The sequence below is a fragment of the Molossus molossus genome, unplaced genomic scaffold, assembly GCF_014108415.1.
Source record: "Molossus molossus isolate mMolMol1 unplaced genomic scaffold, mMolMol1.p scaffold_m16_p_14, whole genome shotgun sequence".
Classification (NCBI taxonomy): Eukaryota; Metazoa; Chordata; class Mammalia; order Chiroptera; family Molossidae; genus Molossus; species Molossus molossus.
The window spans coordinates 20,032,864-20,045,423 of NW_023425349.1; the positions used below are offsets into that span (position 1 = coordinate 20,032,864).

Here is a 12,560-nt window from a genome sequence, read left to right on the forward strand (position 1 = left end):
TCTGGAATTCTAAGACCGTTCTAAAATAAAAAGTCTATTTAAAAAAATTCACTAGCTGTCAATTTTGCCAAATTAAGTTTTTTGTAAAGGTTCTATTTTAAGGAACAGTTCCAATGGTTTCAAAGCTACAGTTTCTTCTTCGGGCACATTTTTAAGTGATTATAAGACAGAAAAGCAAAACTTTAGGCTTGAAGAGCAGAGGGGATACCTGGCGGGGCTGGGGGTGCAGGTGGAGGGTGGGGAGGGTCCCTGAGAAAGAACAGAGTCCCAGCCAAGTCCCATCATTCCCATCACAGCGCCAGCAACATGGCTGCTTCAGCCTTGAAAACCAAGAAAACCACCAGTGTCCCATCTATTCAGCCTCTTCCACCCGTGGGTAAAGAAGCGCTGGAAGAAGCAGTGGTAACAGGGAAATTGGTAGTGCTAAAATTATTCCACCAAGGTTATTGCTGAAAGCGACAGCCGCTGAAGAGGTTTATGACCTAAATTGCCCCAAAGCCACTAAAGCCGCAAGAAACATCTGGAGTGTAAATAGTTACTATTTCTGCTTTTTAAAAAAAGTAGTCAGAAAAGTACTCAATGTGTATGCTGATTCTAAGTAGTCTTTTCTATTTTATTTGCTCTGGTTCTATTTATTGTTTTCTTTATTGATTTTAGAGAGAGAGGAAGGGAGAGGGAGAGAGACAGAAACATCGATGAGAGAGAAGATCGACTGGCTGCCTCCTGCATGCCCCCCACTGGGGATCCGGCCCACACCCTGGGCATGCGCCCTGACTGGGAATTGAACCGGTGACCTCTTGGTTCATGGGTCAGTGCTCAACCACTGAGCCACACCTGCCGGGTTGGTCTGGTTCTGTTTTAAAATGTGCAGATGTAAGTAATAGATAAATATCATGCTGCTTAAATAAATAGAGGCAAGGTGGCTTTGGGGTTTGTTTTTTCGATGGAAAACTGGTTGAGTGGATTGTCTGCTGCGTTCTGGCTCCCTGAATTACCAGTGTCTAAAGAAAGCCCAGCCCGCTGTACCCGGAGGCACCCTTCTTCAGCTGGTGGCAGCTGTCCAAACCTCAAGAACAGTGTCGGGAAGGGGAAACAGTCTTCAGAGAGGTAGCAGATGAGAACTGGAACTCTCCGTGCTTGTCATAATGGAAGTGAAAACCTACCCCACCCCACCCGAGAAACCAGCATACTGTATTGCAAATCAGAAACCAAAACCCAAAAGGTAAAATATACTGTACAGTATCCATACACCTCTGATGAGTGAATCTGGTCTGCAATGTAAGGCAGGTCTGCCCGGTAACTTAAGGGGTGAGAGTTGAGGGGACAGTCTCCGGAAAGAAAATGCAGGAAAGGCAAGTAACAAGCTATGGTGACTTAGTACCTACGGGAATGAGATGAGTGGGCTGCGATTCTTCCAGTTTGGTCCTCAGCCAGTCAAAATCCTGGTATCTTCGACGGACGGAATATTCTGGCAGGTCGAACTCCACCCGAGTACTCTGCGAGTAAGAAGAATGGAGCAACATAAGCATACGGGAATGGGAGCCCGGCTTGGCAGGAGGGGAGGGAAAAAGCTCTCTGAATAACTAAACTGGCAAGAACATACTTTCCTTCCACCAAACACACCTGCCAAAGGGCAGTGTTGTACCAACACGGAATGATGGGTCTGGACCACAGGGCCCAGTTAAAAATTCAAGGATCTAGAATGAAAATATTGACTTTTTTTATTTCTATCCTCAGGAAATGGAACTCAACTATCCCTCAGAATTGTGTTCACAAACATTTGTTTCATTTCCTCCAAGCTCAACTTTGAGAATTTCTTTTAGCAGAATCATTCCACTGAGGATATATGTTGCTACTGAACCCGAATCTGGAAATCTGTTCAAAGGACTTACCGTTTCCACCTTCTGCTAAACAGCTGACACGTTTTGCCAAAGGCGGGGGGTGGGAGGGGGACAAACAAACAAAAAATAGAAAGAACAGACCACCTGCTCATTTAGGAGCCAGATTAGATGAAAATAGAACAAGTTTTGCTTCATCAGCCATATTCTGGCCAGAACCATAACCTTGAAATTATATTGTATTTCAGACGATAAGAAAAAAAATCTACAAGGAAATAATACCAAAATGTCATTGTATTGAAGAGAAATGTTCAACTCACCCCCATTTCTAAATCTGAGTTTTCTGAAATGTGACTGTATCTCTTTGATAATAAAAACCAATGTTACATAAAATTTAATTTATAAGAAAACAAGATTTTTACACATTAATTTGCCCAAATTAAAGTTGTGTCTAAGACAAACTAAAGTTGTGTCTCAGACAAACCATTTTTCCCTATGGGGGTACCAACTCGAAGAGTCACATTTTTCAGAAATTAAAGTATGGAATAAAAATGACTCAAGCTACATTTTGTAATTTACTCTTTAAAGCCAAAAGTCTGCTTTAACCCACAACACCAAGAATATCTTTAAAACACATGGACAAGAGCCATCCATCAAAAAAAAAAAAAGGCTTTTTAAAGGCTTTGGCATTGAAAGTTATGATTTCATCCTCCTCAAAAGCTGTGCTCACACAGTCTGGGCAAAATTGTGCACTTAAAGGACTTAGTCTTGGACTGACCCTTAATGAACTCTTTCTGCATCTTTTCCCCTTTTTAGAGCCCCACACACGAGCTTATACCCATGAAACACAACCTTTCCCTGTGATAGGGTACAGAGGTAGGAAGATACGGGGAAATTCAGTCAATTTTGGTTTTTGTGTTTTATTGGAAGACGCCCCAAAGGAATTAGCACTGTAGAATTGGAGAGGAAAACAAAGAATACTTAAATCCAAAGAACAAACCACTGCTGACAAATGCTCAGACATGCAGATCATGGAAATATTGAGAGCAGGTAGCCCGAAGAACCCTGTGCGTGACTAGTCCCAGCACCCAACCAGATTCCTGAGACACCACTCAGCCTCCTGGAGCCTTGGTTTCCTCCACAGAAGACAGCTGGAGAGGATGTCCCCTGACACCCCACAGAGCACCCCCAGCAGGCTCCATGAGGACCTGCCTGTGATTATGGGCCCAATGAAAAGTAGGTTTTGAAATGTGACAAATGAATGCAACTCATTTTCATTGTATACGGAACAGATGGAGGACTCGACTTTTTGCCTTCTTAAATGTTACATGGTATGAACTGATTGCTTCTCTCTCTCTCTTTTTTTTAATCCTCACCCAAGAACATTTTTCTATTTTCTGTTCAGATAAAGTGGGAGGGAGAGAGAGAGAGAAACATTGACGTGAAAGGGACACTTCGAGTGGCTGCCACCCACATGATCCAACCAGGGCCGGGGACAAACTGCAACCGAGGTACGCGCCCTTAGCGGGAACCGAACCCGGGTCTCTCTGGACTGCAGGCTGACGCTCAAACTGCTGAGCCAAATGGGCCAGGGCTGATTGCTTCTCTTTATTATGCTTTGCAAATCGACTTCATAAGTTATGGTTTATGTAACAATTCTACTCTAACTTTGAAATCAATATTTGGGAACCACAAAAAGCAGTATGATAAAACACATTTTTGTTTCTGCTGTAACCAATTTTACTTTTGGAAAACTGCTTTTTCCCCTCCTATTTAGTCAGTTTAGATATAACTTATTTTAAAACATCAGGAAAAATAAAGAAAAAATGAATAAAAGATCAGCCATACACCTTCTAAATAGAGAAAAATGCAATTAATATTATGGTTTATATCTTCTTATATTTTTTCTATGCATATTAATTCATTTACTCATATTTTTATAGTACTTTAACACATCTTGGACATATTTCTATGTCAGTAAATTCCTATCTACATAATAATTTTAACATATATATAGTAGTTCACAGAATGAATATATCATAATTAAACCAAATCCCCATTTAAGTCATTCCCAGTTTTTCAATCAATGGATAATGCTACAGTAAACATCACTGGGCACCTGTTTGAAAATTCTCTTAAAACAAATTCCTAAGGATAGAATTTCTGGATAAAAGTGATTATTTTATTTTATTTTATTTTTTATTTTATTATTTTATTTTTTTGGTACGTGCCCCTAGTGGGAACTGAACCCGGGACTCTCTGGTCCGCTGGCGACACTCCAACTGCTAAGCTAAACCAGCCAAGGCAGCGTATATGTATTTTTAGTTGGCAAATTGCTTCCAGAAATATACCAATTTATATTCTTACCAAATACTCTCGTCAACACTTTGATGGACTTTAACTAAAAAATATTATGTCATCTTTGTTGCACTTTTGTTTCTTTGATGACTATTAAGATGGAACATCCTCTCAAATATTTGTTGGCTGTAGCTTTTCCTCCTTTGTGAGATCTTTTTTAAAACTGTAAGTCAAGTCTTTTTCATTCGTGAAAGCTCTTCATAGCCAGCTTGTCTGTCATATTTGCAAATGGTTTTTCTGATACAGAATTTTTTAATTCATACATTCTTTTTTAAAAAAATACGTTTTCATTGATTTTTTTTTAGAGAGAAAGGGAGAGATAGAAACATCAATTGGCTGCCTCCTGCACACCCCCTACTGGGGACAGAGTCCACCACCCGAGCAGGTGGCTTGACCAGGAATTGAACTGGGACCTCTCAGTCCATGGGATGACTCTCAATCCACTGAGCCACACTAGTCGAGCTAAATTCATCCATTCTTTTCCCTTATGGCTGCGACTTTTGGTGTCATCCATAAGAAGGCTGTCTTCATTGCAAGCTATTAACAATATTTTCCTGGCTTTTATATTTATGTCTTTAATACTGCCACTCTACTTCTAGGAATCAATCATTAGAAGATGACTTTTCTGCTGTGGCAAGGATATCTGTATAATGATGTTCACTACAATATTATTTAAAATAAAATAGTAAAGAACCAAAGCAACCTCAATGTCCAGCATAAAAAAAGGTTAAGGAAGTTATGGCATATTTCGTTGATGATTACCAGTAGTCATTCTGTAACACATTGTCTTTGAAAAATATGTTTTTATTGATTTTTCTTTAGTGAGAGAGGAAGGGAGAGAGAGATAGAAACATCGATCAGCCACCTCCTGCACTCCCGCCACTGGGGATCGAGCCCACAACCCGGGCGTGTGCCCTGACTAGGAATCAAACCGAGACCTCTCAGTCCATGGGACAATGCTCAATCCACTGAGCCATACCAGCTGGGCATGTAACATATTTTTAATGACAAAAATGCTCCAGTATAGTTTTTGAGAAAACAGTAGGATACAAAATTAATTGTATATAAATTATTATTTCATTGGTGTTAAAAATTAGAATATAAATAGTTAGAAAAAAATGTAGAATTGATAATGACAACAGTCCTCCTTATACTCATCCTTATTTCCAAATTTCATACTATTTTCATACAATACTTTTATAGTCACACACACACACACACACACACACACACACGAATTGCTCATTTTTAAACAGCTCCTTTAAGGACAAAGGGGATGCAACTATGCAGCAAAACTTGTTTGATGCTTTAGAAAGTAATAAGATAAAAAGCATCATCGTGACACAGGGATGTTCACACTCTCTGACCAATATTTATTTTACTTATTTTTACCACAACTTGTTCTAGAAAAGATGTCGTGGTACGTGAAATATGACCAAATGACATAAATTAGAAGTAGGTGAGAAAGACAAAGGGAAAACAAGGACAGAGAGAAAAGCAGAGCCAGGAACGAGGCTAGCAACACACTCACCTCGGGATTCTGCACACTTGCTAAAACTGGGTCACAGACATTGCTGAATTTCTGGAGAGAAACCCAGTCACAGTACTCATAAAATATGCAAGCCAATAAAGCCCCAACTTGAGTTTGTAGTCAAGTTTTCCTCTGTGAAATCCAGGGTCTAACTTAGCAAGGAAATAAGTGTTTATCTCTATTTTCTAATATCTGTGGTAAACAAAACAATAAAAAAGAAAGAAAAGTGCACACCCACAATTCATAATCGGAGACAACACTATACCATTTTGTTCTGTGTATTTCCATATCGTGTTCCACAATCTAGAATGCCGCACAGAGATCATAAGGTCATGGGTTCACACCTAGAGTCAGATGAACAAATAGGTTACCACGTACAAGAGTGGTAATGAAGAATGTTAATTCACCATCACTCCATATGCGTATCTTCTTGGTGATCTCTCGGCATCCCTGCCAATTCTTTTTAAGTTCAACACTTATTTAATACCTAGCACAGAGCCAGAGTAAGAAACACCAGTGAGAGAAAATAAACTTAAACCCTAAAGAAGGAAATCAGACCCTGGCTGGGTAGTTCAGTTGGTTAGAGCGTCATTCAGATACACCAAGGTTGTGGGTTCTATCCCCGGTCAGGGCACATACAAGAATCTACCAGTGAATGCATAAATAAGTGGAAAAAGAAATCAATGTTTCTTTCTCTCTCTCTCTCCCCTTTCCTCTCTCTCTTCAAAATCAATACATTTTTTTTTTTTATCCTCACCCGAGGATATTTTTCCATTTTTTGTTCAGATAGAGTGGGAGGGAGAGAGAGGAAGAAAGAGACAGAGAGAAACATCGACGTGAAAGGGACACATCGAGTGGCTGCCACCCGCACAACCAACCAGGGCTGGGGACAAACTGCAACCGAGGTACATGCCCTTAGCGGGAACCGAACCCGGGTCTCTCTGGACCGCAGGCCGACGCTCTAACCGCTGAGCCAAACCAACCAGGGCCAAAATCAATATATTTTTAAAAAGGGAATTAAAAAGGGAAGTTTGTCAATGTGCACAGAGAACTAATCAATCACCCAGGAGGGTGCCCTGTCCCCTGAGCCTTGTCCAACCCCAGAAGGACTCCTCTTACTCCCCACAAGTGAAGTGTCCAATGACTGTGGCCTGGAGCCATTCCAAAGCATTTCCATTCAATCCAAAATTTACAGCCAACTCACTTGAGAGATTTGGTCTTTGTCAGAAATGCCATCTCTCCTGGCCATGAATGAATCTTAAGAAGTCAGAGTGACCCTGCTTCTCCAAAAGAAACCTCTTCCCTCATCAAATATTAGCCAGCTAATCACATTCTGCTCCAAACCCCGCAGCCCCAGGCGAACCCGAGAAGGGTGACTGGTGAGGCCCCCCTCCCCGCTCGCGGTCCTCTCGGCTCCCTCTCCCCTGACAGAAGCTGTCACTTAGCTGCTCTGTCTCAGCCGTCTTTGCCAAGCTCCCTGGAACACCCATTCCACGGCTAACAACAAAGCCTGTAGTTCAACCTGCCCGAGCGCGGGCCGCCGGCTCTGCCCGGAGAACACAGCCTCCCTCCGGTCCCATCAAGTGGGAAAGCTGCTCATGTTCCCACGTCACGAACCTCGTTTCCAAGACGAGAGTTGCCACTGACGTCCTCCTCATTCCACGCCGCTCCTACTGCCGCCCTGGCCCCGTGAAAACCCTGCGAGGCTCGTGCCGTCAAGGTACAGCCACCTGTCCCTCTTCCCGGGCCACCTACGAATAGCCCTGCCGTTTCTCCGGACTCCCTGCGAGCACTGGCTCCCAGGCTTCCTTTCCAAAGCCCTTCACGGCCTGGGCCCTCGAGAGCCCGGTGGTTCGCACATACAACACCCACTACTAAGCCCGACGCGTCTCCTTCCCACGGTCTCTCCACAAACTGTCATCGCGCAGGTATTTAGACATCTCCCTCTCCCGCCAGCACCCCCGTATTCTAGCCTGCCATTTCCCGATACCCCTTGGTTTTTCAGTCTCCTGGAGCTAGAGTTCCTTGACATTTTGTCCATCCCTGTCTTCCTTCCTTCCTTCCTTCCTCAGCATCAATCCCATGAACCATTACTTCAACCAGTGACTTGCCCACGTGCCCCCTTCCCCACCGTCCACACCACATCTCTGGCAAAAATGCAGCCACCCACTTCTTGCTCTAACAGACCTGGGTGTGTGAGCACATTCCTGAAGGAAAAACAAAAGCAGGCCAACACATTGATCAACACGGTAAATTCCACCACTGGACCCTCAACACTGGCAAGCGATCTTTCTTTACTTCCTCAACCAACTCTCGCCCTCATCTTCCACATCAGTTAATACAAAGCCTGTACAAGTTTTGAAAACGTGTCAGCCCCATTTCTAAACTTCCTTGCCACTCTCAGTAGAAGACCTAATACCTATCCATAGAGAAAACTGCAGCTGGAAGCAAAGAACCCTCAACTTTCTGCCACAGAAAAACTTCCCTTCTTTCTCCAGAAACAATGAAAAAAGTCCCCCTCCCTCAGCAGAGGACACTCCCCCTCCCCCCCACTTCTGCTCAGAATACTATCTCCTCCCTGGTGGCTTTCTACTCTCCGATCTTCAACCAATGTCCACTCTCCACCACACAGTCCACCTGGCACGTAAACAAGTCTCTTCCATCCTTAGAAAACAAACAAGCCCCTCACACGCCCCCTCCAGGGCCTGTTCTTCAGACTCACTTTCATTGCCAAACCACCAACAAACAGTCACAACGGCTTCCTTTCTCACTTCTCACTCAGCCTACCCCCCCCCCCCCCCCCCGCAAACTGGGTCCCGCCCACGACACCAGCGACACTGCTCTCACCACAGTCATCCACCCACAGCCTCCTTGCCGTTAAATCTGCCATTCACTTTGTAACCCTTACCTACGGCTTGACCTCTGCGCAGCACTTAGCCTGTTGACCACTGAGGCATTTGAAGAGAAAAGCTGGTTGGGACATGATCTCACTTATTTGTGGAATATAATGAACAGAAAAAGCTGATGAACAAAATAGACCCAGAGACACCGAAAGGAGTACAGTTCAGACAGACAATCCTCAGAGGAAGGGGGGGGGGGTGAGATAAACCAAATAACTTACATGCATGTGTGTGTAACCAATGGACATAGACAACAATGCTGGGGGGGAAGGTGGTAAGGAGGAGGGTGTCTGGGGGGAAAAAGGAAAAACATCTATAACAAAAATAAATTAATTAATAAAAATAAATAATTTTACTAAAGAAAAAAAATCCTTGCAGCACACGGGTTGAAAGCCGCTGCTATATGGCCTTGTTAAGTAGCAGCCAGAGCCTCCGTGACTGTCCTGGGGAAGGTGTGTGTGACTGCAGGAGAGCACAGGACCCCACGGTGCTGGCAATGTTCTGTTTCCTGATACGGGTGTAAGCTACACAAACGTGCTCACGCTGCAAATTTTCATCGAGCTACTTGCTTATGATATTTGCACCTGTCTCTTTATATAATTCTTCAATAAAAAAGTTTTTAAAAAGAAAAAACACCAACTGGTTGAGGCACGTGTTGGTAATGACTAACTGGTGACGGGGTAAAGACAAGAGGAGGATGGTTTCTCAAGGGAGCTGAAGGCTCCGCTCTCTTTCCTCAACCTCCAGTCGGCTTCCACATCATCACCAGCCTCAACAGCAGGGCCGAAGTAGTAAACCACAGCAATGGGGGAGGCGGGGGGGCGGGAGGAGGGGCATCCCTCTCTTGAAAATCATGTCATGTCCTGGATCCAAGTCCTAGCTTCACCACGTATTAGTTGCATATCTCTGAGCAATTTTCTTAATATCCCTGTGTCTCAGATTCCTCATCTGAAAAAGAAAAATACCAGCAGTATCTATTTTATTGAGTGTGAGGGTTAACTGATGACATATTGAAAGCACTTGGCACGTAACGAATGACAGCGCCTCCATACTGCAGCCTGGGGATTGACAGCATAAAAGCATGCTTACTGGCATTTACTAGCCTAGAAAGATATTTGCAATGTACTGCGGGAATTGACAGCCTGCAAAATACTCATTTTTGTAAGTGAATAGAGACAAATAGTTCCTAAAGTTATAAGTGATTATTTCTGGCTAGAGAGCTTATAGATCTTTTATTTCACTGTTTTAGCTTACTTGCGTTTTCTAACTTATCTATAATAAGCACTTATTACTTATATAAAATAAAATTTAAAGGGTTTGTATTGCAAACTAGTAGAGCACACGGTAAGTGTTCGATAATGAGTTGTTGTGATGATGTTCCTCTCTAGGAGCCAGCTGAGAAAACTACCACCTCAGCCTGCCCTGAAAGATGTCTCTCCACCTTAGAGAGAGAAGAAACTCACGACTTAGATTCGCCTTGCCTACATCAGCTCTCAGCCCTAGGCTCATTTAAAAAAAAAATTTTTTTTTTTTATTGATTGATTTTTAGAGAGAGGGAGAGAGAGACATTGATTTGTTGTTCTACTTATTTATGCATTCATTGTTTGATTCCTGTACATGCCCTGACCCAGGATCAAACCTGCAACCTTGGCACATCAGGACGACACTCTAACCAACTGAACCTCTAGGCTCATTTTAGCTCAGGAATAACCAACTCTGTACTCCGTCCAGCTTTGGTCATCAGGAATCTGATTAGGACTGGGAGTCAAAGTTCAAAGTAGTAGAATAAGTATATGTATGACCTTGACCTCTGACCATTAACTTTGCTTGAGAACCTCAGCAGAAGTGGGGGTTCTGGGGCAAGATCTGGTGTTTGGGGCCCCGTGTTCCTGTCTGTGCTCTCTCATCCCCACACTTTTCTAAGTGTCCTTTTGTACAACATTCAGAAAGAAGGCTCCAAATGAATGCATCACCAAGATTTGAAACCTGCTGTCGCTATCTGAAACAGGAAAAGAAAGGACTCAGTCTGAGATTAGAATTGGAATTGACGGTAATAAATAAACTTAATTTTGCAACAACTTTACCTGGAGGTGTTAACATCGCAGCCAAATGAAAATTCGGGATTAGAACTTGGAAAAAGTTATCCGAAGCCATAATCTGACTTACAGGCAAACAAATAGCCCCAGGAAAAGGAAGAGAAAGAAGAGCACAAGGAGAAAGGGGAAGGAAGGAAAGAGGCAAGGAAAGAGTGGTGAGTTGTAGCACGAGCCTTAGCCTGTGAATCTGAACAAAGGTCCTGCAGTACTAGCATTTTGGGAGGCAAACTGCAGGGCAGAGAATAAAGTAGGGGTGGGAAAACATCAGGGGAGGAAGCGTTGCCTTGCCAGCAAGGTAGTCACCTTGCCATTCAGCTGTTTATAGCGCAAATTCAAGAAAAACAGGTTTTGCATTTCACTGACTGCAGGGTAAAAAAATAAGTTGACCTTAGAGGGATAAAATAAGTAACTGGAAGTAATTCATGGAAATATGTATGTCAACCTAGGACCCCTGAGGAGATAATACACATCTGAGCACCTAGCCCACGGAGCCTGGGAAACAGCAGGAACCCAGTGGCCATGGCAATGGTGGAAGACTGAGAGCAGGTGCATGTGACAGATTTCAAACGTGAACCAGGTGTGAGAAAACAAGGCAGTAGTATCATAGCAGAAAGTCAATAAACATCAGTTTCCATCCTTCTTTTACTCCTTCTCCCCCTACCATCGGGTCTAGTTATACCAAATTATCATCAAGATCTCATCACAGAGGTTTAGTTTAATAGAATCATTCATAAGTTTCAAATGTAATGCGATGTTAAGATGTTAAATGGTATCATGAGAGAAAATCAGGGAAAGTCCAGTTGACCCTTGAATACAGTGGGGGTTAGGGGAGCTGACCCCTCCACACGCATATAACTTTTGACTCCTCATAAACTTAACTATTAATAGCCTACTGTCGCCCTGGCCAGTTTGGCTCAGCGGTTAGAGCGTCGGCCTGCGGTCCGGAGAGACCCGGGTTCGGTTCCCGCTAAGGGCACGTACTTCGGTTGCAGTTTGTCCCCGGCCCTGGTTGGTCGTGAGGGTGGCAGCCACTCGATGTGTCCCTTCACATCGATGTTTCTCTCTCTCTCTCTCCCTTCCTCTCTCTCCCTCCCACTCTAGCTGTACAAAAAATGGAAAAATGTCCTCGGGTGAGGATAAAAAAAAAAAAAAAATAGCCTACTGTCGACCAATAACATGAACAGTCAAGTAACACATCTTTTGTATGTTATGTATTAGATACTGTGTTCTTACAATAAAGTAAGCTGGAGAAAAGAAAATATTACAAAAATCATAACAGAAAACACATATACAGTATTTATTGAAAAAAAAATTCATGTATAAGTGGACCCGCGCCGTTTGCACCCATGTTGTTCAAGAGTCAACCACAGAAGAATAAAATGTTTTCTTTGAAAGACTGTAGTCACAATTTCTCCTTCATTTTAAGATTTAAAAAAATCTACCTATAACCCTTTTCATCGAATGCATCCACTCTCTCAGAAAACCGTACTCACAGTTATAATCAAGGGGAACAGAGTTGTACAAAAGAAGAGAGAAAGCAAAGGCAGAAACCATGGCAGTAGGACTCATTTGCCAAGACCGATCAACATGGGCATATGATAATAAAGGGACCTACTTTGGTGGTAATCCTGTATGTGATATAGGTCTCCATTGTACAGACGTGCTTCTTGGGATCATCGACCGTGACAAAGAGATCTCTGGTCTCACCATCCATGTCATCATCAAGCTGCAGTCTGTTGAGAAGGGAAGACGAAGAGGCTGGACTTGAAGTGCCCGCTGGAGTACCACCGTTAGGCAAAATGAGATCCTGGAAGAAGAAAAGAATCACTTTACAAAT

At 43.0% G+C, this 12,560-nt stretch overlaps 1 protein-coding gene across 2 annotated transcripts in view; it reads right to left on the bottom strand.

The window, feature by feature from the left end:
• The window catches only part of SNX30 (sorting nexin family member 30), a 95,276-nt gene that overhangs the window by 49,824 nt on the left and 32,892 nt on the right, over positions 1-12,560 (bottom strand). For both annotated transcript variants that reach the window (XM_036261714.1, XM_036261715.1), the window contains exons 2-3: positions 12,339-12,530; positions 1,386-1,496 (exon numbers count right to left, since the gene is read on the bottom strand). In XM_036261714.1, coding sequence (XP_036117607.1) covers positions 1,386-1,496; positions 12,339-12,530 — 303 coding nt within the window. The remainder of the gene's footprint in view (positions 1-1,385; positions 1,497-12,338; positions 12,531-12,560) is intronic.